Source organism: Mastigoproctus giganteus, chromosome 8 (assembly GCF_048544385.1).
Source record: "Mastigoproctus giganteus isolate SK-2022 chromosome 8, ASM4854438v1, whole genome shotgun sequence".
Lineage (NCBI taxonomy): Eukaryota > Metazoa > Arthropoda > Arachnida > Uropygi > Thelyphonidae > Mastigoproctus > Mastigoproctus giganteus.
In genome coordinates, this window is record NC_143582.1 from 139,881,713 (window position 1) to 139,908,373 (window position 26,661).

General features: G+C 38.7%; 1 protein-coding gene across 1 annotated transcript in view; it reads left to right on the plus strand.

Moving 5' to 3' along the window:
• The first annotated feature begins 14,215 nt into the window (after nt 1-14,215).
• Nucleotides 14,216-26,661, plus strand: part of LOC150081858 (DNA-directed primase/polymerase protein-like) — a 188,712-nt gene continuing 176,266 nt past the window's right edge. Inside the window, exons 1-2 of the mRNA XM_090379767.1 lie at nt 14,216-14,358; nt 20,751-20,834. Coding sequence (XP_090235893.1) covers nt 14,261-14,358; nt 20,751-20,834 — 182 coding nt within the window. The 5' untranslated portion in view covers nt 14,216-14,260. The remainder of the gene's footprint in view (nt 14,359-20,750; nt 20,835-26,661) is intronic.

Here is a 26,661-nt window from a genome sequence, read left to right on the forward strand (position 1 = left end):
ATGTAGAGCTGCTGGAACGAGTACAGAGAAGGGCAACACGATTAGTGAATGGAACAAAGGGGTGCTCTTACGAAGAAAGGCTTAAGTTTTGCAAATTACAGTGTCTGGAGACTAGGCACCAGCGAGGTGATCTGATAGAGGTGTATAAAGCCTTGAATGGTTTAAGCATGCTCAATGCTGATGGGATTCTTCCTCTAGCTCAGAAAAATCACCTGAGAGGGCATAAATTCAAATTGAGGAAAGACAGATGTAGGATAGACGTGGGGAAATTTGCCTTTAGCCAGCGGGTGGTTGGTTGGTGGAACAGACTTCCATCCCTTGTGGTGGAGGTTGATAGCCTAAATAAGTTTAAGGCTCAGCTGGACAGGTATTTTGAACGAACAGAGGGGTGAAGTGGAAGTGGTTTTTTTTTTTTTTTTTGGCTGATGCTGCATAAGCTTGCTTTCTTGCATCAAATGCCTCTACTAATGCTAATCCCATTGTGGTAATTTTCCTAATCTAGTCAAATAGAAAGCACCTTGTTCTATTTATCAACATAGAAAAGCGACTCTACAGGATACAGCAACGAATATTTTCTTCTGAACAACCTGAAAGCATGTGATATTCCTTTAAAAAACTCTTTTGCCTTAAAGTTGGTGACACAATCTGTTTGTCCAAAACTAGAGTAGCGAGGGAATTAAAAGGAGCAGTTGAGCACTTGGTGACAATAGGCTGTTATTTCCACTTATTAATTTGTGTGCTGAACAGGGAGCTATATGCCTTCTGTGAAAGTGAATAAATGCTCAGTGGAACTACTACTACCTAGAACTAGAAAAAGCCTTTTTGTTGTTCCTTCAGCAGAATCGAAAATATAAAGTTGTCCATACCCTGGTTTATTTGCCTCGTTTGGTTATAGCGGTGGGACCAAATTGTAAATCTGGCCGTGTATTCTAAAACAGTATGGACCATTTCCAGGCGGTGATTTAATCTCTGCGCCCGTTGATGCGAATGCCATTGCTGAGTTGTACTCTCGTATATGTTCTCTGTAGTTATTTGCTTCACGTGTATCCCCTGTTGTTTGTTATTTTTTTTGGTGGTCACAGGCTCGAACCCCGGAATCCCCTGTAAGCAGCTCTCGTAATAGAGTAGGTATCTCAGACAGTGGATCAAGTGAAACCTTTCCATCATGATAGCATTTAGTGTATTTATTCCATGTGTTTAACTCATGTCCCCAATATCTTGCATTGCAGTTGTAACACATATTTCCTATGTCATGTTCTTCCGCATTAATTACAGCTTGTTGATTATTCGGATCCGGTACTTCTGTTTGATTAGTCGTAAGGTGTTTCGCCCTTCTCATTTCCAATCTTGCTTCTCTTTCTTCAATATTTTCTGTCCGTCTTCATAGTCGTAGAGTCTCGTTTCGGTCCCTTAGTCTATTAGATCGCTCCTCTAATGTTTCATTAGCATTTCTTCTACATTTTCTCAAAGTTCTTATACACTGTTCAGTCATTTTTACACTTCTTAAAACTTAGAACGGTTTATTAAAATTGAAGACAGATAAAATAAACATACATCGACAGCTTTCAGGCATAGGTCGCTTTTCTTCAGTCGAAAAACGTTAGTACAAAAATTAACAAAAATGCCCGGTATGATGATCATGCGAGGTGAACTGTGTGAAGGGGTGCTGGCAACAATTAGCAGTTCGAAAATTTGGGCAGCATACCTAAGTGTTTTATATATATAGATGTGTAACTAGACTGTAGAACATTGGAACATTTGACGTCAAATAGTTAAAAGCATCACAAAAAAAAAAAAAAAATCCACACATTTCACCAAAACATACCTTCGAAGAATTTGTGTAGTTCTTCCTTGAATTTTTCGAACCATCCACTTCCACAACAAAAAGATGGAAGCCTTTTCCAACAATCAACCACTCGCTGGCTGAAAGCACACTTCGGCACATCAATCCTGCTACCATCCTTCTTCACCTTAAATTTATGCTCCCTCATGTGTGTCATCTCAGCAAGAGGAAGAATGCCATTAACATTTAGTTTTCTCAATCCATTCAAGGCAATCGGATCTCCCTGCAGGTGCCTATTCTCCAGACGCTGTAATTTGCAGAACTGAAGCCTTTCTATGTAAAAGCATCCCTTCCGTTCCCTTCATCGATCTGGTTGCACTTTTCTGTACCCGCTTCGGCAGGTCTACATCCTTCCTAAAGTGAGGCCTTCAGACCTGTATACAATACTCTAGATGCGGCCTTGTACAAAGGAATAATCACCTCCTTATCCCTACTAGCAAAGTTTCTGAATATCATTTACAAAATCTTATGACCTGTCCAGGCAGCACGTCTGAACTGCTCAGAGAATTTCGTGTCTGGCTGCACAATTAACTCAGGTCTTTTCCATTTTCCACTACCCTGAGTGTACTACCAAACAGTTGATAAGTTACCCTGAGATTACTGCTTCCCATATGCTTCGTTTGTCAATGTTAAACTTCAACTGCCATTTCTCAGCCCATCGACCTAAATTTTTCTAAATCTTGTAGCAGTAGCATAGCATCATTATTGTCCTTAACCACCCTGCAACCTTTGTATCATCTGCAAACTTTGAAATTAGCCTGATATACATTCGTCATTATCATTAATAAATATTGAAACCAACAATGGGCCCAGTACTGAACCCTAGGGTCTCCACTGATAACATTAGTTCACGAAGAGCAGTGCTCATTGATAACCACTCCGTCATCTTCCACTTAACCATCCCTTTATCCATAATGCCACATTGCTCCAGTTTTTACATCCGTCTTTTATATGCAACAATATCAAAAGCCTTCCTGAAATCCAAGTATATGATATCAAAATTATTTTTTGCATCTAGTTCCATGGTCATCACTGTAACCAATCGAATTGGTTAGACGCGACCGCCCCTTGACAAATCCAAATGATGACTGCATATAATTGCATTCTTTTCCAGGTGGCCCTATATTACTTCTCTAACCAATGACGCCATTATTTTCCCTGGAACAGATGTTAACAGGCCTATAATTATCGATGTCACCTTTTAATCCCCCTTTATGAATTGGGGATACATTAGCACATCTCCAGTGCATAGGGACGTCCCCTGAATCCAATGATTCTCTTATAATTACGGCCAAGGATTTGTTTTCCTCATTTGCTACCGCTCTTAATATAATTGGACAGCGGCCTTTTTATATTGATTTTCAACAATTTCTTTTACCCTTTATTTTCAGAAACTAAAATGTACCAAACGATACTACACTGTAAAATGATATATGCAAAAGACTGATTTACAAAATAAATATACGATGAAACTTTAATATACAATAAAATATAAATAAATAAAATATTTAAAATACATTAAAGATAAAAGCGATAAAACATTGACTGAAGCTTTCGGAGGCTTCCGCCTCCTTTCTCAACAACAATGATGTTTAAGCAACACATCCTTAAGTAACAGGCTCACAGCACACGTGGTTGACCAGGCGCATGCTCAATATTTCTTCCATACGATCCAGAACCGGAAGCGTTTCGGGAGCGTGGAAATATAAAACGCTCGTCTTTTGCCAGGACCACAGCTTCTAGTAGGGTGTGAAATCGAACACCCCTGTCCCTGTTCATACTATTGTTCTCAGACGAGCCTATCCACAAACTCTCTAGCCACTTACGGTCCCAGAACCTATGCGCCCGGTCAAGGATGAGAGCATTCACCGGGGAGACCTGATGATGTTTCTCCCAATAATGCTCAGCAATGGCGGACTTATTGAACTGTGCGGTCTGTATAGCTCGCATGTGCTCCCCCAGACGGTCTTTTAGTCGCCGTCCTGTCTCCCCCACATAACATTCCCCACAGTCCGGGCATTTGATCTCATATACGACCCCACTACTGGAATCCCCAGGAATGGGGTCTTTGACCTGTGACAACACTGTGTGCAACTTCCGACCCGGAAGCTGCACACAGCGTGTCTGAAAGTCACGTAGCATTCTTGAAATTCGATCTGACAAGCCCGGATAGTAGGGAATATAAACTGTGGCGACTGGAACGGACGGTATTTCATGATTAGGCTCCACGCCTCTATTATATTTATCAATGACCCTCTGTGGGTAACTGCATTTCATAAGATCCGCCCTAACTCGCCCAATTTCTTTCTCTCTCTCTCTCCTCAGAGGTGCTATAACGTCCTAACCCTACCCAAAAGTGCCCTGGCCACGCTGTTTTTATGCTGGGCAGTCTGTGCTGACCTATAATCGGTGTACTGGCTCCTACACATAGGCTTCCTAAACACTGTAGTACTAAGCCTGGAGCCTTCTCTACTCACCATTACGTCCAGGAATGGGAGGGAACCATTCACTCCCAGCTCTGAGGTGAACTGTATAAAAGGAGAGAAATCATTGAGAAACCTAACTACATCCTCTTCTCTCCCCTTTTTTGCACCAAAGTGAACGTGTCATCCACATATCTCTTCCACTTGCGCATAGGGAACTCCAAACTTGTAAAAACCCTATTTTCTAACTCTTCCATTGCCAGGTTTGCGAAAATGGCGCTAATAGGAGAGCCCATAGCTGTGCCGTGAACCTGTTTGTACATCACTCCTTTATACAGCAAAGTCGTACTCGAAAGACATAATTCTACACCACAGCATATATCCTCTACACTTAGGTGCGATCTAGTACTTAGGGTATCATCTCTTTGCAGTGCCACCTTTACACATTCCACCCCATGGGCTATGGATATACAAGTAAATAATGACACCACATCTAGCGACACCATTATTTCATTCTCCCCTACATTTGGACTTTTAACGAAGTTCACAAAATCCACACTGTCTTTAACAACAAACATGGACCGTCCCACTATAGGAGAAATCAGCTGCGCCAGAAATTTTGACAAAGCATAGGTAGGGCTCCCAACAAAAGAAACAATGGGTCGTAACGGGACCCCCACCTTACGTGTTTTCGGTAGCCCATAAAACCTGGGCAGCTGACACCCCGTGGCATGCATAGACCAGTACTTTTCTTTAGAAATCTTACCCGTTTTTAACCAGAGCTGTAAAATCTTATTAACACGTTGTTCTAAAACCGGATGATTTCTGCGGATGACCTTGTATGTATTATCATCCTGTAATAAATCTAGTGCTTTTTTATGATAATCATCACTATTTAATACTACTGTGGATCTACCCTTATCTGCCGGCAGAACCACAATATCTTCATCCTGCTTAAGTTCCTTTAACGCTTTCATTTGATTACGGGTGAGATTAGGGGTAGCTTTTCTGGCCTGACATAGGATGGCTGAGGCTTTCCTATGTCAGGAAAAATGTAGGGGAGAATGAAATAATGGTGTCGCTAGATGTGGTGTCATTATTTACTTGTATATCCATAGCCCATGGGGTGGAATGTGTAAAGGTGGCACTGCAAAGAGATGATACCCTAAGTACTAGATCGCACCTAAGTGTAGAGGATATATGCTGTGGTGTAGAATTATGTCTTTCGAGTACGACTTTGCTGTATAAAGGAGTGATGTACAAACAGGTTCACGGCACAGCTATGGGTTCTCCTATTAGCGCCATTGTCGCAAACCTGGCAATGGAAGAGTTAGAAAATAGGGTTTTTACAAGTTTGGAGTTCCCTATGCGCAAGTGGAAGAGAAATGTGGATGACACGTTCACTTTGGTGCAAAAAAGGGGAGAGAAGAGGATGTAGTTAGCTTTCTCAATGATTTCTCTCCTTTTATATAGTTCACCTCAGAGGTGGAAGTGAATGGTTCCCTCCCATTCCTGGACGTAATGGTGAGTAGAGAAAGCTCCAGGCTTAGTACTACAGTGTTTAGGAAGCCTATGTATAGGAGCCAGTACACACATTACAGGTCAGCACAGACTGGCTAGCATAAAAACAGCGTAGCCAAGGCACTTTTGGGTAGGGTTAGGACGCATTGTAGCACCTCTGAGGAGAGAGAGAGAGAGAGAGAGAGAGAGAGAGAGAGAGAGAGAGAGAGAGAGAGAGAGAGAGAGAGAGAGAGAGAGAGAGAGAGAGAAATTGGGCGAGTTAGGGCGGATCTTATGAAATGCGGTTACCCCCAGAGGGTCATTGATAAATATAATAGAGGCGTGGAGCCTAATCATGAAATACCGTCCGTTCCAGTCGCCACAGTTTATATTCCCTACTATCCGGGCTTGTCAGATCGAATTTCAAGAATGCTACGTGACTTTCAGACACGCTGTGTGCAGCTTCCTGGTCGGAAGTAGCACACAGTGTTGTCACAGCTCAAAGACCCCATTCCTGGGGATTCCAGTAGTGGGGGTCGTATATGAGATCAAATGCCCGGACTGTGGGGAATGTTATGTGGGGGAGACAGGACGGCGACTAAAAGACCGTCTGGAGGAGCACATGCGAGCTATACAGACTGCAGAGTTCAATAAGTCCGCCATTGCTGAGCATTATTGGGAGAAACATCATCAGGTCTCCCCGGTGAATGCTATCATCCTTGACCGTGCGCATAGGTTCTGGGACCGTAAGTGGCTAGAGAGTTTGTGGATAGGCTCGTCTGAGAACAATAGTATGAATAGGAACAGGAGTGTTCGATTTCACCCCCTACTAGAAGCTGTGGTCCTGGAAAAAGGCGAGCGTTTTATATTTCCACGCCCCCGAGCCGCTTCCGGTTCTGGATCGTATGGAAGAAATATTGAGCATGCGCCTGGTCAACCACGTGTGCTGTGAGCCTGTTACTTAAGGATGTGTTGCTTAAACATCATTGTTGTTGAGAAAGGAGGCGGAAGCCTCTGAAAGCTTCAGTCAATGTTTTATCGCTTTTATCTTTATTGTATTTTAAATATTTTATTTATTTATATTTTATTGTATATTAAAGTTTCATCGTATATTTATTTTGTAAATCAGTCTTTTGCATGTATCATTTTACAGTGTAGTATCGTTTGGTACATTTTAGTTTCTAGTATTAAACCATTATAATTAAACGGTTGGTGTATTTGTTTTAAATTCTGGATATTCCTCCCTTAAATGTGAATATAGATACAAAATACCTATTCAATTTATCAGCAACCAAAACAGGGTTATCAACTGTTAACCATTAACAATAGCATTAGTAGAGGCATATGATGCAAGAAAGCAAGCTTATGCAGCATCACCCAAAAAAAAAAAAAAAAAAACCACTCCCATTTCACCCCTCCGTTTCTTCAAAATTCCTGTCCAGCTGAGCCATTTAGGCTATCAACTTCCACAACGAGGGATGGGGATGGAAGTCTGTTCCACCAACCAACCACCCGCTGGCTAAAGGCAAATTTCTGCACATCTGTCCTACATATATCATTCCTCAATTTGAATTTATGCCCTCTCAGGTGATTATTCTAAGCAAGAGTAACAATCCCATTGGCATTGAGCATGCTCAAACCATTCAAGGCTTTATACACCTCTATCAGATCACTTCGCCGATGCCTAGTCTCCAGACTTTGTAATTTGCAAAACTTAAGCCTTTCTTCCTAAGAGCAACCCATTGTTCCATTCACTAATCTTGTTGCCCTTCTCTGTGCTCGTTCCAGCAGCTGTACATCCTTCTTGAAATGAGGTCTCCAGACGTGTATACAGTACTCAAGGTGTGGCCTGACCATTGCCTTATACAAGGCAATGGTCAGGCAATCACCTCCTTATCCCTGCTATAAAAATTCCAGTATATCATTGACAAAACACCATGAGCTACTCTTGCAGCCCGTCTGCACTGCTCAGAAAACTTCATATCTGCCTGCACAATTACCCCTAGGTCCTTTTCATTCTCTACCACTCTCAGTGTAGTACCACAGATTTGATACATTGCTCTGAGGTTACTGTTTCCCATATGTAGGGGTGGCAAATGAAGTTTAACATTTGTCAATGTTAAACTTCATTTGCCACCCCTCAGCCCATCTGTTCAACCTTTCCAGATCCTGTTGCAGCAGCATAGAGTCAGTAGTGTTCTTAACAACTCTGCCAACCTTTGTATCATCTGCAAACGTGGATATTAAGCCTGATATACCATCATCTCCGTAGCCGAGTGGTCAGGAGCAGGGGTGCAGTAGCACACGTTCTTTGAGTAGACCGGGGTTCAAGTCCCTGACTGCTGAATACGGTCGATCAGCCAATCGGCACTGGACCAGCATGGCAGATTATGATCCATTTCCCTCAGCACGAATTGTTGAGGAGGCTTCCATCCTGCAGTGGGTTGATAATGGCTGCACTTTACCTTTTTACCATCATCAATATCATTTATAAAAACAGAAAACAACAATGGACCTAACACTGAACCCTGAGGGACTAATTAGTCCACAATGAGCAGTATCCATTGATTACCACTCTCTGTCTTCTCTACCCCCCTCAACCACCCCTTTATCCATAGCAGTAATTTTCCTCCAATGCCACACTGCTCCAATTTGTGCAGCAGTCTTCCATGTGCAACAGTATCAAAAGCCTTTCTAAAATCCAAATATATAATATCAAAGTTATTCCCTGCATCCATTTCCTTTGTGACAGCATCATAGTATCCGATCGAATTGGTCAGGCAAGACTCTCCCTTAACAAAACCATGCTGTGTCCGAGATATAACTGAAGTCTTGTCTAGATGATCCTGCAGTCCTTTAACCAGTGCCTTCATTAATTTTCCTGGAATAGAAGTTAAACTCACAGGTCTATAATTACTTGTGTCAGCCTTTCATCCTCCTTTGTGAACTGGGATAACATTTGCACATCATCAGTCCATGGGTACCTCCCCTGAGTCTAAAGAAGCTCTCATAATTATGGCTAAGGAGGGTTTGCTTATTTCCTTTGCTGCCTCCTTTAATATAACTGGATAGATCCCATTCATCCCGGGTGCCTTTTTTATGTTTATCCTCGACAATTTCTCCTCCACTTTCCTCTCAGTTATTACAAAATCATCTAGCTCACTGCCAGTTTACTTCACCTTTGGCATTCCCCTCCCTGAATAACTCCTCATGTGTGAATGTAGATGCAAAATATTCATTTAGTTTGTTAGCTACCTAGCAGGATCATCAACAGTTGAACCATCGATATCAAGTGGACCAATCTGATTCATCCCTTTCCTTCTAGAGTTTACATAGGTAAAGAACTCTTTTCTGTTTTTCTTTGCATCCTTTGCCAAGGATTTCTCATAATCTTCCTTTGCCTGCCTAATCTCCCTTTGTGACTTGGTTACAGACCAGCTTATATCTATCATAGGCTTCCATGTCACCCATTAATTTATATGTATCCCATGCATTTTTCTTCTCTGCCATATGTCTCATTAGTTCATCTGACATCCATTTTGGCCTAAACCTTGAACAGTATTTCTTAGTTGGTATGTAAAGCCCAGTAGTTTTCAAGATAAGTTCTTTGAATGCTTCCCATTTTGAATTTGCTGTTGGTAACATCATCAGTTGGTCCCACTGTATAGAATTTAAATACTGTCTTAGACCATCGTAGTCGCCTTTACGAAAGCAAAAACCCTTCCCTTTACTCCTGATGGTAGTTACCTCTTTGAATAAATCCCACTTCAGCACACTGTGATCACTGCCACCTAGTGGTTCCTTTATCTGCAGATTCCTAATGCATGAAGAATCACTACTGATAATCAGATCAAGAGTATTACTCCCTCTAGTTGCCTCCCGAACATGCTGATGTAGAAAACAATTATCCAATAAATCCACAAAAGCCTTGCTAGTGTGTGAGTGACCAACCCACAAATTCCAGTCAATATCTGGGAAATTAAAATCCCCCATTATAAAACTCTGATTTACTGGCCCACTCTATTTCCCTGTACAGTTTCTTTTTATACTCATCAGAGTCATGAGGCCTATCGCACACTCCTTCTCTCAATTTTGATCTCCCAGTGCTTATGTCACACAAAACTGACTCGCACACTGCACTGGCCAGCGATGTCGACTGGCTTCACTTCCTTGGATTTCATGTGTTTCTTAACTAATAGCATAACCCCTCCTCCCTTTCTGTCCTGTCTATCCTTTCTGTACACATTGTACTCCTCAAATTCCAGTTCTGCATTCCTTATATCTGTGTGACACCACGTCTCTGATATACCAACAATATCTGCCTTTGATGTTTTGAGCAATACCTCAAATTCATCAAATTTATTTTCCAAACTCCTAGCATTAGTGTATACGCAAGTATACATGCACCTGTTCCTATTCTTAGCTACCCTAACACAACCCATGTGTTTAGTTGTACCGCAATGACTCCCAGCAGTCTCTGAAATACCAGGCATCTTGTTTTCCAGGCTGCGGCTCATTCCAATACTGCAAAAGTCACTTTCACCTCAGTCAATGGCTACTGTTAATCTATTAGTCCTTGTATCCCCCCAAGCTATCAGTTTTCTGATCCACCTAACACTGCCTCAATAGCATCAGCAAATATTCTTGAACCCTTTCTATTTAAGTGTATCCCATCCCTGTAAAAGCAGTCTCTCCTGTTAACAAGTACAGACCAGGCTGAAAAAAATTCTACTCCTGACATCAAGGGGCCCATTTTCAGCGTCCTTGAAGACAGCGAAAAACTGAACGGCAAATACAAAATACGTGTAAAGTCGCTGAAGGCACCGTGAGTGAGTGAGGAGTAGGTGTAGGTCAATGAGCTCTGAGGCGTAAATTCCATAAATATTACGGACAAGCTTAGTGTCGGCAGCTCGTGCAGGCAGGGAGTTCTGTATGTCGTCATACAATCCGGAAAAGCAACGGACAAATTACCTTTATCACTGAGAACAAAATAATATTCAAAATTCAAAATTGACCTGAATCGAATTAAGAGCTGCTTGTAGTTATAGGTATAAATGCACTTCACTGTCACAGAAAGATAGGGCTCTCTTTCAGCCTGGGTTTAGCATTGGTGGGGCACCCTCCCCAGTCAAGTGCAGGGTATTTACGTGGCAACCGCGAGATAGCGGCGCATCTCTATATCCCTGCTGCCAGCCACATGGTGACCACTGCGGTTTAGCAAAGAAAGGATACAGATATTAACGCAAATAACCTGCTAATTTCCCAACAGAAATTTCAAATTTTCTAACCAGGGGAGTCCCCTAGTTGACATCTTTGATTGAGAACACATTTTGGGACAAGAACTGAAGTTAAACAAAACACATTTTTTAAAGAAATTTCTACGGAGCGTTAAACTGCACGTCTTCACTATACGGCGGCTCATTCCACTAATGTGGCTCATTCCACTAATGTGGCTCATTCGACTATTTAGTCAAATATCACTAAAACAAAACTTAAGAATAAAAATGTCATGTTAATACCACCCGGGAATTAAATCATCATCCATTGTATAATAGATCCATAAATTGCGTGTGCGCTTTGGTCGATATGCTGGTTTTCCTGAACGAAAAGCCTGAGTTTCCTGTGGGAAAAACCGTGCTTCACATAACTTCCTGAGACCACCTTAGCCACCCCAAATGCAAAAAAAAAAAAAAAAAAAAAAGTAAACAACAACGGACAAGGAGAAAAAGAGCTGGCCAAGGTCTCCCGACTGCTACACCAAACGGAACAGACGACTATCACTTCTAACAGCAAGACGGAACCCTACGATGTCCTGTCATCAATTGTCTCTTGAGGTTCCTGCGGCAACAGGTAAGACATTTCTAACTGCACTCTGTTAAGAAGCCTCAATTCAAGTGAACTGTGGGCAAGGAAGCCTGTGGTTTGTATCCCATTATCCGCAAATCAACGCCGAGCTCGACGTAACTGATACAATGAACATGTAACTTTCAACCCAGACAAATGTCGTATAGTTCTGTTATCTGATGTTCCGTGGAAAATAATGGCATCACTGGTTAAAGATGTGATACAGGATCACCTAGAGAAGACAGCAGCGGTAGTTCAGACAGAGCATGGGTTTGTTTAGGGGAAGTCTTGTCTGACCAATTTGATTGGATACTACGATGTGGTCACAAAGGAACTGGATGTTAAAAATAATTTTGATATCATATACGTGGATTTCAGGAAAGCTTTTGATATTGTTGCACATGGAAGACTGCTGTACAAATTGGAGCGGTATGGCATTAAGGGCAAGTTACTTCAATGGATAAAGGGATGGTTCAGTGAGAGACAGCATAGAGTGGTAATAAATGGACACTGCTCTACGTGGTCTAATGCTATTCGCGGAGACCCCCAGAGTTCGGTGCTGGGCCCATTGTTGTTTTGTGTATTTATCAATGATATCGCTGAAGGTATATCAGGCTTACTCTCCAAGTTTGCAGATGATACAAAGGTTGGCAGGGTTGTTAATTACACTAAAGACTATGCTACTGCAACAGGATCTAGAAAAGTTAGGCAGATGAGCTGAGATGTGGTAACTGAAGTTTAACATTGACAAATGCAAAGTAGTGCATATGGGTAGCAGTAATCCAAGAGAAATGTACCAACTCTGTAGTACTACACTTAGGGAGGTGGGAATGAAAAAGACCTGGGGGTAATTGTGCAGTCAAATATGAAGTTCTCTGAGCAGTGCAGATGTGCTGCCAGAGCAGGTCATGGAGTTTTGTCAATGATGTATAGTAATTTTGCTAGCAGAGACAAGGAGGATATTATCCCGTTGTATAAGGCAATGATCAAGCCACACCTTGAGTACTGTGTACAGGTCTGGAGGCCTCATTTTAGGAAGGATGTAGAGTTGCTAAAACGAGTACAGAGAAGGGCAACAAGATTGGTGAGAGGAACAAAGGGGTGCGTTTAGGAAGAAAGGCTTAAGTTCTGAAAGTTGCAGCATCTGGAGACTAGCACCTGCAAGGTGATTTGATTAAGGTGTAGAAGGCCTTGAATGGTTTGATCAGGCTCAAAGCTGACGGGATATTGCCGCTTGCTGAGACTAAAAACCCGAGGGGGCATAGATTAAAATTGAGAAAAGGCAGTCGTAGAATAGATATGCGGAAGTTTGCCTTTAGCTGACGGGTAGTTGTTTGCTGGAAGAGACTTCCATCTGTCGTGGAAGTTGATTGGTTAAATAAATTTAAGGGTGAACTTGACAAACATTTGGAGTGATCTGATGGGTGAAATGGGAATTTTTTTTTTTTGGCTGATGCTTTCTTGCATCATATGCCTCAACTAATGTTAACTACATGTAATATTTTAGCCTACAAACAGATTTTCGACGTAATTTATTCTGGAGAAAACGAGGAATGCAGTACTACACCTCCAACATCAGATAAAGGAACACATATGGTGGAGGCGGTGTTCTTGTGTGGGGTGTAATAATGATCAACGGCCGAGCCCTCTTCATGTATTTGATAGGGGTACCGCAACTGTACAGAGGTAGTGAGATCGATCCTCGATCTACGAGGATCTATTCGAAAATTGATCTTCGATTACGGGTGGGGTTGGCCCACATTTTCTTTTCATGCGACTAGGCCACAGCACATAGAGCTGAAGTGGTAGATAAATATCTTTAAACTGAAGATTCAGTTTAAATATCTTTAAACGTCGACGGCCGCCTCATCGGTCACAAAGTGAACTAAGGTCAGCGCTGGTGGAAGAATGGGATTTGTGGCGATAAAATCTTATAGATACCCTTATATCGAGCATGGTTCACAGCTGTCAGGTCTGTTTAGCCGTTTGAGTGGATCATATGCCGTACTGAGAGCATCTGACTATCTTTTCGAGCATCTTGTATTGACTTCTGTAATGTGACTTTTTTTGGTAATTCTTATACAGCCCTATAAATGTACCTTAAACCTGTGCGAAGTTTTTCTCTGCCACCTCATTTCATCGTTATTGTATGGTACACCTCAATAATGAATTCTGTCCCATTTCATCGCAAGCTGCTCGAGTTACACCACGTTTTGTACTTGTTCCTGAAATTTTGTCCAGCAGTATATATATATAATGATTTTTTTTTTTTTTTACATTAAAATGGAGATTTCTTTTTATTTATTTTATATTTACCGTTTTTGGGTAGTGCAGCAGTATGATTTCTTATTACTCTGTGACTATAGTTACGAGTTGGCAACGATGGACTTCGCGGGCATTTTGATTTTAGTTAGTAGATAATGTATTATTGTACTGTACTAGGCCAATGTGGAGAAATTTGAACATTCGTGTAATTAGAAAAGAAAAAAAAAAAATTTTTTTCTTTTTTTTTTTTTTAAATGAGATTGTACGTGGTAATGGCTAATTGTAAAGTGATATCAATGGATGTTTAAACTTATATTTAAATTATTGGTTCCATATAGAATAACCGTTAGTATATTACACAAAAACAATTTTTTAATAATCTGCTATGGACGAATTTGAAGTTGGACAAGAAAATAGAGGCTTATCTCCAATAAAATTTTATGGTTCCAAGAATGTTGCAGTAGGAAAATGGGAAACATCCCAGTAAGTTCTGAATGGCATATATTAAATATTGTAACAATTGTCATTCGCCGATAATTTTAAAAAATGTCACTCTAATTACTCAAAGTTTATATATTTACTTTGAATCTTTAGTAAAGTGAGATGGCCATTTTTTTGTTTGAGAAACTGAGACTGTTTTTTAATGATAATTCCTAACACAAAAAGTATAAGAAACTAGTACTTCAGATTGTGTATGGTTTGAAAGCTGAGAAGACAGAAGAAGATACATGTTGAATTGGGAGTACTAGATGGGGTAATATCTCACACCCTTTCCCTATGATGAAAATAATGTGTATTTTTTTTAACTATATGATGATTGAAGCTCAGCGATTCTCCAGAATACTGCTTTAGACCTTTATAAAAAATGCCCATTCTTTTTAATAATTTGACCAACCCTTAAACTTATTTAAGCTGTGCACTTCCACAACATGGTGGAAATTTATTCTAACAGTCAGTTACTCTCTGGGCTGAGCAAAAATTTCTGAAAATCTGATCTACAACCATTCTATTTTAATTTAAGTTTATAATACCCTTTGTGTATCATCTGAGAAAGAGTAAAGATGCCAGCGACGTTTAGTTTACACAACCTTTTTAAAGTCTCACACCTATCAATTAATCCTGTGAATTGTAGTTTCCAGAAACAACAATTCATAGTACTACAATCTTTCTTAGAATATCCTTTTGTGCCCACAACTAATCTTGTTGCTTTTCTTAGCTCCCATTCTAACTATGTCTTTCCTGAAGTAAGGTTTCTAAATCTTGATGGAGCATTCCAGATGTAACCTTATTGCTGCCTTTATATTACCCTGTAAAAAAGTATATAAATTCACATTAATTTCTTAATGATATTATTGCTCGCCTCAGTAGCAGTCCTTTGACTGCTACGACACTGCATTGTAAGTGTTCCACCAGTGAGTGATAGACTGCAGTAGATATAGTTCTTCATTCCTCTTTCAGAATAGTGAGCATTTGTTCAATCAATGTGGGATGTATTGGTCTGGCCCTCACACAATATTCCAGTTCACCCCATAGGTGTTACATAGGGTTCAGATCAGGACTTTGTGCCTATCATTCCATCTTTTGTACATTCGTGTCCAAGAACCATTTGTTAACAGCATTGCCTGCATGGCATGGACTGTTATCCTATTGAAATAAACATGGTCTATACTTTCAAATAAACTGTCAGAGTTGTAAACAACTGACAGTTTAGTTGAAAGTAACTTATGTATTTTTCTGTAAAAAAAAAAATCCATCAAACTAAAGCACAAATATCAAAGTTTTTAACAGTTACCTTTCAGTCCTTCAATATGGGCTCCATGTGTGACTCTGCACATGTGAGTGTGGTAGTTGAATTCATGCCACTTTCTCCAGTGTATTATTTCAATCTGAGTGATAGCTCTAGTGATATGTCCTCACAACTTTCAATTGATGGGTAAGGGGGGGGGAGCACAAACACCAAATCTTTCACAAAACCCCATAGATAAAAATCTAATGGAGTAAGGCTGGTGATCTCAGTGGCAAATGAAGTAAATTTTTGTCATCATGGGAAGCACAGCCAATCTAGCAATGAAGATATTGTCATTCAGAAACTGTTGCACCTCCCCGGCAGAGCGACATCTTGCTGCAAAATGAAGTTGTTTCCATCTTGTGTCATCTGCAGCAGCAACCACTCAATCAGCATGTCAAGGTAGGAAATGCCATTCACAGTGTCTTCGGCATAAAAGAAGGGCCCATAAATCTTTTTCACAGACATTGCACAGAAAATGTTTACTTTTGGACTGTCATGTTCATGTTCCTCGGATTCATGTGGATTCTCTCTCCCCCACATATGAATGCTGCATCGATTCACTTTACTGCTGAGATGGTTTCACCGAGAAACACTAATCTGCCCATGAAATTTTCAACAGCATCACATAGTTCTTGGATGTTACAACAAAATTTGTACCTAGAAATTTTGTCATGTGGACTAAGAGTTTGTAACAAATGAATTTTTTGTAAGTATACATGGAGAGAATGTGCAAAACATGTGCCTTCTGAGAATGTGCAAAACATGTGCCTTCTGAGAATGTGCAAAACATTTTTTTGTGGGATTTCAAGCTCTCTACTAGCCTTATTAGTTGATTTTTGGGGACTCCTGAGATACACCTGTTGCACATATTCTACAACCAAGTCATCTGTGCTGGGATGGCCTGTGCTTTTGCTCTTGCAGGTGCATTCAGATGTAGTACTCCACAAACTACCTATACCACTTAATGATGGAGTCTCGAGTTGGTGGATTTCTGTGAAATTTAGTTCGGAACTGATCGCTGCACCTCAAACACTTGGTTTTGTTTCACATTAACACAATACAAAATGATTTCTCCCACAGGTGACACCATTTTGAATGCAGTGCTATCTGGCACAGATGTCTGCACCATCTCTGTTGTGGCAAACAGTTTTGACATTTTTTTACTTTCATTTGATAGCATTTTTATCACAGAAACATATGTAGTATATTTGACATAAACTGTAAAAGTTGTCAAACATTTTGACTAACCCTGTATACGTGTATATGTTCTTATGATGATGGCACCTGGAACTACAATTCCACCAATGATCTCTGTGATTATACAAAACTGTTAAATAGGCCAAGTGTAATGTCATGTTATGTTGTTGAGCTCTTGGTCATCTGAAGTAGCAAGTTTCTGCTCTCTAATGGTCCAAATTGGACATTGGAAAAAAATAAAATAAAATGAAATCCACACCCACTGGAGAGAGTCCAATATCAGAACGTACCACTGTTAAGGCTGCCAGGCCTTAAACAAAAAAATATATAAAATAAAGATGATGATGGTAGTGGAGAAAACTGGCTCAACTAATTAAAATTATTTACAAAAGATTGTACATCTATATAACAATTAAAAACTACACTGAAAGGACAGAATTTATGGGATACCTGGTTCCTAGGCAATGCGACGCTGTCACCCCCTCTCGCTAGTGGAAGAACCCACCACTTGGTAGGTATATAGGTTCACTGCTTTCATGTAGATGGTAATTTGATGTCAATATAGATAAACGTTCTGAGTTAACCAACTTTGAAAGAGGGATGATAGTGGGTGCCTGACACATGGGTCACTCTATCACGGAGGTGGTACAGAAATTGCACTATCCCCGTTTGACAGTATCAAGACTGCATCGGGAATACGCTATTTCCAGAATAACATCTCATCGTGGACAGTGCTGTGGGCAGAGAAAGGTTGTGGATGAATGTGGCCATGGATGTCTGGCTAGCATTGTTTCAGCCGCCCGGAGAGTGACAGTGGCACAAATCACTGCTGACTTCAATGAGGGAGGTGCCAGAAATGTCTCCACCAAGACCATCAGGCGGCCATTAGCCACAATAGGTTATGGCAGTCGCCAACCCATCAGAGTACCATTGCTAACACCACAACACAGGACTCTGTGCCTCAGTTGGGCAAAAGAACGTCGGCACTGGACCTTGGATGATTGGAGGTGGGTCTCCTGGTCCGATGAATCCCATTTCCAGTTATTTCAAGTGGATGGAGGGTGCATATCTGGTGGAAACCGCACGAAGCTATGAACCTGTCATGACAACAAGGAACTGTTCAGGCAGGTGGTCAGTCAGTAATGGTCTGGGGCGTGTTCAACTGGCACACATTGGGACCTCTGGTATGTCTAGATGCATCTCTGAATGGTCCACGTTACATGTCCATCCTTGCAGATCATCTGCATCCCTTCATGGTCGTCTTGCACCTGTAGGGAAATGGACTCTTTCAGCAGGACAATGTGCCTCCTCACAAAGCCGTGGTGACTAGAACATGGTTTGAAGAGCATTTTGCAGATTTTAGAGAGAGAAAAAGAAAGAAAGAATCTTTATTGCAATGTTTGATTGTAACTGATTACAAGGTTAAGTGTTACAACTTTCTCTTCACGGCCAAAAGGCCAGGTGTTAAAAAATTACATACAAGAATACTGCAATCTATTAAGATAAGAAGAAATATTGTTTTTCTTTATGTTCTTGTTTATACTTCGGTATGACCACCAGGTCAGTGGAGTTTATCAATACAAAAATTGTCAAACATTATTTGTATTTAGCAGTCATGGACTTGAACCCTGATCCACTCAAATAAAAAGTGCAACTGCACTCCCGCTCCTGACCACTTGGCTATGGTATTACCACCATGGAATGGCCTCCCTGTTCACTGGACATGAACCCTGTGGATCATCTTTGGGATGCTGTGGAAAAATCCATTCGAGCTTTGGATTCTCCACCCAGGAATGCAATGGAATTATGGACAGCAGTGCAGCAAGCATGGATGGAAATGTGGAAATTATTATTATTATTAGCCATATAGTGCAAGGAAGCCCGAGGCTTATGCTGCACCGGCCACAAAAAATTTCTGAGTTACCCAAGAGAGAGAGAGAGAGAGAACAGGAGTCAGAAGTAGAAGGGAATCACCAAGAAAGAGAAGAATGATGATATCAGGACACGGTGTGCCAAGCCCATACTCCCCAGATGTGAGCCCTCCCCCCCCGGGGTTAAATACCTGTGGAATGCTTTCGTGAACTAGTGGACTCAATGCCTCACCGTGTGACTGTCCTTATCTGGGCATGGGCCTACTTGGTACTAGGTAGGTATCCCATGATTTCTGTCCACTCAGTGTATAGTAATATATAGATAAGTTAAATTACAATAACGAGGTTTGATTTCCAGTTCAAGCTCACAAAAGAACAACATAATGACAGTGACATCAAGGGTAAACAAGTTTTAAGTCAAAAGTTTAAAGGTTAATTTTGTACACAATAGTACAGATCATAAAACAAGTTAAAGTATTTAAAGTCATAAGTTATGAGAGGTGCAATAGATAACATAAAGTAACAAAGCATAAAAAAAAAAGTAGAGTTTAAGTTATAACACAGTCCAAAGATTTAAGTGTCCACAAAGAGGATTTAAATATTACCAGTAAGTGAGATGGTTTTCCTTATTTGAAGCAAAGTCCTGAAGGGCCTGGAAATTAGATTTGTTGTTAACAAAGACATCTTCATGATTGTGTGTAATAATTCCAGTAATGTTGAAGAAGTGTTGTCTAAATCCATCATAAAGAGGACATGGAAACAAGATATGATGAATCCTCAAGAGCACCACATCGAGACAAATCAGTAGCAGACAAGTTAAAATAAAACAATTTAGAATTAAGTGACCCATGTCCTGTAAGAATAAAAGAGGTGAACAGGCTTGGAGTTAGATACTTAGTAGTGGCATTGTTAAATAATTTGGCCTTAGGAAAGAAACAAAGCATTATCTTTCCTTTTGAAGAAGCTAACTATCTGGACTGCCATCTATGAACAAGGATGTTCAGAATACATGCTTTCTCTAATTTAGGAGGAGCTTCAGGATCAGTGATGATACTTTAAATTCTGCAGCACAACCTTTCCTGATGGAATAAAAAAGTCCTCAAAAATAAGGAATAAATCCAAGGGAGACAGCTGGCAATAATTTGAAGTGTAGGAGTGGAGGCAGTGTGGCAAGCAAAATTAGTAACCAGCAAGAAAGACCTTTGGATGTAATTTAACTTATCTTGTACAGCGAGCAGCCTGGCCCAATGAAACCATGCTGCAGCACCATAGGAAGCACTACAGCTTTGTACATAAGTTTTAATTTATGCTATGCTTAGCTTAATATAACTTTCAGCACTTAGTCCCCACTCTTGCTGAGAGATATGAATGAACATTGAAGAAATTTTTAAGTTGTTTTTTGCCAAATGGGAAATATGTGGAAGAAAAGAAAGTTTACTATCAGTAATATTGCCTAAATATTTTGTAGGGCTGATTGACAGGAACAGAGCAATTAATAAGTTTGATAGGAGATCTAGTAGAAGTGCCTTTTAAAAAACCATAGCACATGTCTTTGAAGGTGAAATTTGTTAAGGTCAAACTATGCAGTTTGGAAAGCATTTTGTTGCCATAGTTTTCCAATTGTGCATGGGAGTTACCATAAAAGAAAAGTGCTAAATATAAGAACAAATTATATTTAAAGGGATTTCTGTACAAAGTTTTCATTTTTTCCAAATTTTCATAACTTCACAAAAAGGCTTACTCCACAGCACAGCCACTAGAGAAAGCTCAGCTCAGGCCTACACATTCATTCAGTTCATTTCATACCTGAAAGGGTTACATAGAATTTACTGTATTTAAAAACATCAGTATTAGCTAAGTTTAGTTAATTTAGTTGCTGGTCAGTTATATTGTATGTTTTATTAAAGAATTTTAAAATTTATAAATTTATAAAGAATTTTTAAATTTATAAATTTATAAATAATTTTAAAATTTATAAATTTATAAAGATTAATAAAATTTATTATAATTTATTAAAGAATTAAATCTACTATTGTGAAGAATATAAAAAAAAAAGTTCAAGATAAAAATCAGAAACTTATTCCTCCAGAATTCAAATCTAGGTATGTATTTTTGTTTTTTTGAATATCTAAATAAAATAATGTAATATATGAAATATATTGTGGATGTGCCTTGAGCTAATTTTTAGAATTTTATTGAGTGAATCTGTTATATAACACACTGGATGGATGTTATAATATAAATATTTCTGGTTGGAACATTAACTTTTTTTAATTTGATCATTATTCATTTAATGTAGTAGAGGCATTTAACTTAAAGACATTTGTTTAACCCACCAGTGGTCATGCAAGACCTGTCAGGTGCTCAGAAAAAAGAATTTTCGCTCTCTTTTTGATTCAAGCTTAATTACTGAAACTTTTTCTGCCTTAAATGTACACCTAGTTTTATTTGAGTTGTTTTTAAAGCTGATATTTCATGATTTTTACAGGGTAATTAGGTGAAAGCACCTGAGAGGTACCACACGACCCTTTATGCACCTTTTTTGGCCTGAGGTGCCTGGTACCTTACAATTCTGCTTGGGTATTTAGAATATATGGAATGAATTCTGTTTAAGTTCAATGTTATGCACCAGTTGAGTCATCTTTCTTTCTAAACATAGCATTGCCTTGGTCTTGGGAGGAATATTTTATGGCTTTCCTTGTGATCATCTTACCTCTCTAATCCCTTTTCCATAATTGTTCCATGAAATTTCTGTAACTTCAGTAGTCATTATTTCCTCTAAATCCTTTAACCTTCTAGCATTGTTTATAATGCTAATTTATTATTCATAATCCTCAAGTTAATCTAATCCCCAAATCTCAGTCACTCCGAACAGCATCGGGTATTCCCTATTGATATCCAGTACCATTGTTCCGAGTAGTTGTATTAATCTTTCTTTCCATTTGTTTAACACTGGTGTAACCTAGCCTGAAGCATGCTTCAGTCAACATTTCAGCATCTCATAATTTCCAACTATATATGTAATTTATTCAATTGTCAAACTCCCCCATCCTGCTCAACTTTCTTTAGTTATTTTTTTATTTTATTTATTGATTTTATTCTTTATCTATTAATCCACAAACTTTCTGTAACTTCAAGAATCATAATTTCCTCCAAAATGTTAATTATTTATTCATAATCCTTAAGTTAATCAGGGTCCCAAATCTCAATCGTTCAAAGCCACTTCAGATAATTCCATCCAATTTCCAGTACCCATGTTCCCAGGAACTTTAGTTACATGCTTCATTTGTTCACACTGGTCTACCTGGCTCCAGGTGCCAAGCGATAGTGCCAAGCGTTTTTCTCTGTGTGATTTATAGAGTGCTCTTTGAAAATATATAGCATGCTCTTACCAACACAAGGAGCAGCGCTGCTGGCCCTGATAGGATATTTTATGTTATGCTCAAAAATTTAGATCCAAAATTACACTCGTTACTGCTCATCTTCTTCAATCGAATCTTCACTGAACATGCATTCCCAAGCTCCTGGCATCATTCCTACATACTGGCTATCCCAAAACCTGGTAAAGACTATTCTGTTCCTCATAACTATAGACCAATTTCACTTACCAGCTGTCTGAGCAAAACCCTTGAAAAAATGATTCATTGCCGTCTGATTTGGTATCTTGAGTCCCAAAATTTGATCAATAACAATCGATTTGGATTCAGAAAAAATCTATCGTCATTGGACCTTATGATTAAAGCTGAAGCAAACATGAGAAATGCATTCATCAAAAAGGAGCATCTTATTATGGTCTGTCTGGATATTGAGAAAGCCTTTGACACCACATGGCATTTCGGCTTCTTAAAGGATCTATATTCTCTTGACCTGAGAGGAAATTTGCCATATTTCATCCAAAATTTCTTACAACAAAGATCCTTTCAAGTTCGTTATCGGGGAACTCTCTTTAAAAACTTTGTCCAGGAAGAAGGAATCCCTCAAGGGTCCATTCTCAGCGCCACTCTATTCGCAATTAGAATTAATCACTTAACTGAACTCATTCCAAAAACAGTGGACTCATATCTTTATGCCGATGATCTCACAATCTCCTACCATTCTCAAAATACGAACTATATTGAGAGACAATTGCAGATATCAATAAATCGGATCCAGATTTGGATGACACAAAACTGTTATAGACTATCCAGCCAGAAATCGACTGCCATTCACTTCTGTACCATATGTAAAATGCATCCTGAACTCCAATTAGATAACCATCCTATTCCAATAGCAAATAGTATTCGTATGCTTAGCTTAATTTTTGACAGCAAGTTAAACTATCAAAAACACGTGTAACATCTCCAGACAGCTTGTCAAAAAAAAAATGAACATACTCAGAGCCTTATCAGCAACAACCTGGGGAGCAGATCGTTACACCTTGCTTCACTTATATAGATCCATAATCAGATTGCGATATAGATCCATAATCAGATTGGACTATGGTGCTAGGGAAAGTGCCTTATCGCGCCTGAACCCCATTTAACATTCAGCTCTTAGAATAGCCCTAGGTGCGTTCAGAACATCTCCAGTGCAAAGTCTGTATGTAGAAGTCTATGAAGCTCCTCTAAAGATCAGAAGAAAGATGTTATTACTGAACTACGCAACCAATTATTAGGTTGATGGACCTAGCAGAAAACTGGAATATACAACTCAATAAAGTCCACCAAGAACCTATAGATCACGTTCTTCCATGGTCTGTCATCATGCCGTCTTGTGACAATTATTTCCATCAATAACAGATAATAACACTCAACAGCTGCACATTGCACATATGCAATGTTATCCTGACTTCTCTAAAATATATACTAATGGATTGAAGTCAGAGAGTGGAACAGGTAGGTGCCTCCGTAGTTTAAAAATAGTTTATTATTCGTTTATATCAACGGGTTAAGTTTACTTGTGTCAGTAGTGTGGCTTTGCACTGGAGTGCTTATGTCTGTTCTATTTTTGATTTTCGCTGCATCAGGACCACTGCTGTTCAATTCCCTGCATTGGCTGTTCGATCTGTGGATCGGTGTGGCGGACTGATCTTACGATTGATTCTCCTTTGCGGCGATTTGTTTAGCGTTCGAAATGCAGCGATTCCCTGACCATTATTGGCCTTGCGGTCCTCTGTCGAGATGTGGCATAATGGTCAGCTTATTTTTGCCTATTTTTGGCTTTGTTTTATTGTAGTGGTTTAAATCTCTGTTTGGTGATATTTCACATAAATTTGGACCTGGTGCCCATCAGAGGATGCACCATTAAATTTCTATTTAATTGGCTTTTAAATTTCAAAGAATTATTATTCATACATTTAGATTTTCTAAATTAATTTAGAGTTTCTGCTGCAATATTTTTACTCTTGTTACCCCTCTCTTCCCTTCCTGCTTTATTTGAATTTAGGTTTGATTTTATTTTTTTGCTCTTGTCTTGCCGTACTACTGGCATTATTTTATTTTTAACCTTATTCTAACTTATATGATTATATATATATATATATATATATATATATATATATATATATATATATATACAAATATAAAATTATATTTTTACACATGTAAATATATATATATATATATTTAAGTTTTTTCTAGGAAAAGCAAATTATGAACAGGAGCAAGCATTGGAGAAATTACTGAAAGAAGTGGAAAGTGATGACAAATCATTTGTTATGTTAGAAAATGATGAATTAAATGTTCCGATGATCAATTATCTCATCTGGTGGAGTTTGCAGATGAAGAACTTGTGGATGGTGTCCAAGAAGAAAGTGATGAAGATTATTGCTGCAGTGCATCTAAAATTCTTCAAAGTCTATCTTTTTATAAGAAAAGATGGCACCAGTTTGTGGAGTAAAGATTGACCACAACAAACACAAAGAACAAGGCAATCAAATATAGTGATGCATATTCTAGGGACCAAGACATTTGCTAAGGCAGCAAAATCCATAATAGAGTTTGGAATTTCCTAATTTTTGGAAATACGTTAGACCTTATTGTAGAAAATACCAAAAGATACCTTGAGAAACATTCTAAATATTATATGCAGGACAGGAATGCTGGACTCACTGATATAATTGAAATGAAAGCATTTCTTGGTTTTCTATATTCAGCTAGTTTTTTGAAAAGATTTGGCTAAGTACGGATGAGCTTTGGAACAGAGGTGGAACTGGAATGGAGCACATTTGGCTAACATGTCACTACATTGTTTTAGCCTCTTATTGAGAGCTGCACACTTTGATGATTTACTGATCAGAAATCAAACAAGAGTCACTAACAAGTTGGTACCAGTAAGGGTGATTTTCAATATTTTTATTGAAAATTGCCAGAAGTAGCTGGAGAGATTTAGAGGGAAATACCCTCAATTCAGTTTCGACAATGCATCCCAAAAAAGCCAAATAAATACAATATAAACATATTTGCCCTTGTAGATACAAAATCACACTGTATCAGAAATTTAGAAGTGCGTGTGTGGGGCAACAACCAGAAGGCCCGTACTTCAGAACAAATGATCCCAGTAATATAGTTGAATGGCTTACTAGGCCTATAAGCAGGAGAGCCAGAAATGTAATTGGTGACAACTAGTTTACAAGTTTCCCTTGATAAAAAAAAAAAGCCTCCTGAAACACCACAATTTAATGTATATTGGAACTGTTAGAAAGAACAAAAGGAAACTTCCGGAGTTTGTAAAATCAAAACATAGAGAAGAAAATTCAAGCCTCTTTGGATTCTAGAAAGATATTACTATTTGTCTTGCATTTCCAGAAAAGACAAAAAAGTCATTCTAGCATCAAGCATGCATCACAATGAAAAAATCAACAAATCAATAGTTAATGCCAAAAAGTCTGAAATAATATCATTCTATAATTCTATGAAAGGGGGAGTCAGTATACTTGTTGAGTTATGCAAGACATGTAATGTCAGCAGGAATACTAGGTAATGGCCATTGATAATGTTTTATTCAACGTTAAACATAGCAGGAATAAATGAACAAGAATTTTTTTTTTCCAACGATACAGATGAAAGCAAGAAATTGGCAAGAAGGTGTCTCACGAGAAAGTTTACTGTAAATCTTAACAAATAACAAAGTAAAATGGAGGTCACTAATTACCAATATTCCCCATGTGGTAAGGGGAGGGAGGGAAGCAGGAAATAGCCAGAACAGCCTCAGTGATAACAACAAAACCTGTACCAGGCTCAAGAAAAAGGTGCCACTTCTGTGTAGAAAAAAACAAACACAATTCTGCTGTGAACATTGCTTCAAATTTTTATGCTTGAGCCATGTTAGAATTTTGGGCACAAACTACTTCAACAAACTTGATGAAGAGGGAAAATAATACTTCAATTGTATGTCTTTAATGATGATATTGTTATTTTATGTTCAGCAGAATTAATGATTTTTTAAAAAAATTGATCTGTGACTATAAAAGTTCATAATTCTTGTATTCATAGATCCAAACATTTTTAAATTCTATTACTGATTACACATAGTACTTCATTTCTAGCTCTTCTGAGTGGTATACCAAACAAAATTCTAAGGGGAAAAAAGTGTGCATGCATAATTTTGAAATTTCACACTCTTAATGTTTTTCTGCAATGATTAATGGAGATGTCAATTAGGGTTATATTTTCATTTTATGATGTAATTTTTATTTTCAGCAGAATTAATAAAGCTGGCTGCAAATTTCAAAAAAATGTTATTTTAAAATTTCACACTCTTCATGCTTACATTTTATGAATATAACTCCTTTTTATTTATTGTTTCCCAAAATAATATATTTTTTGTTTTTTTTTTAAATAATGTGTAAAAACGCAGGATTTTTAAAATATCAAAATTTTTTATTAAAAATTCAAAAAGTTACATAAAATTAGTACTGCAGTGTATAAATAAAAGATGAAATATTGGTAT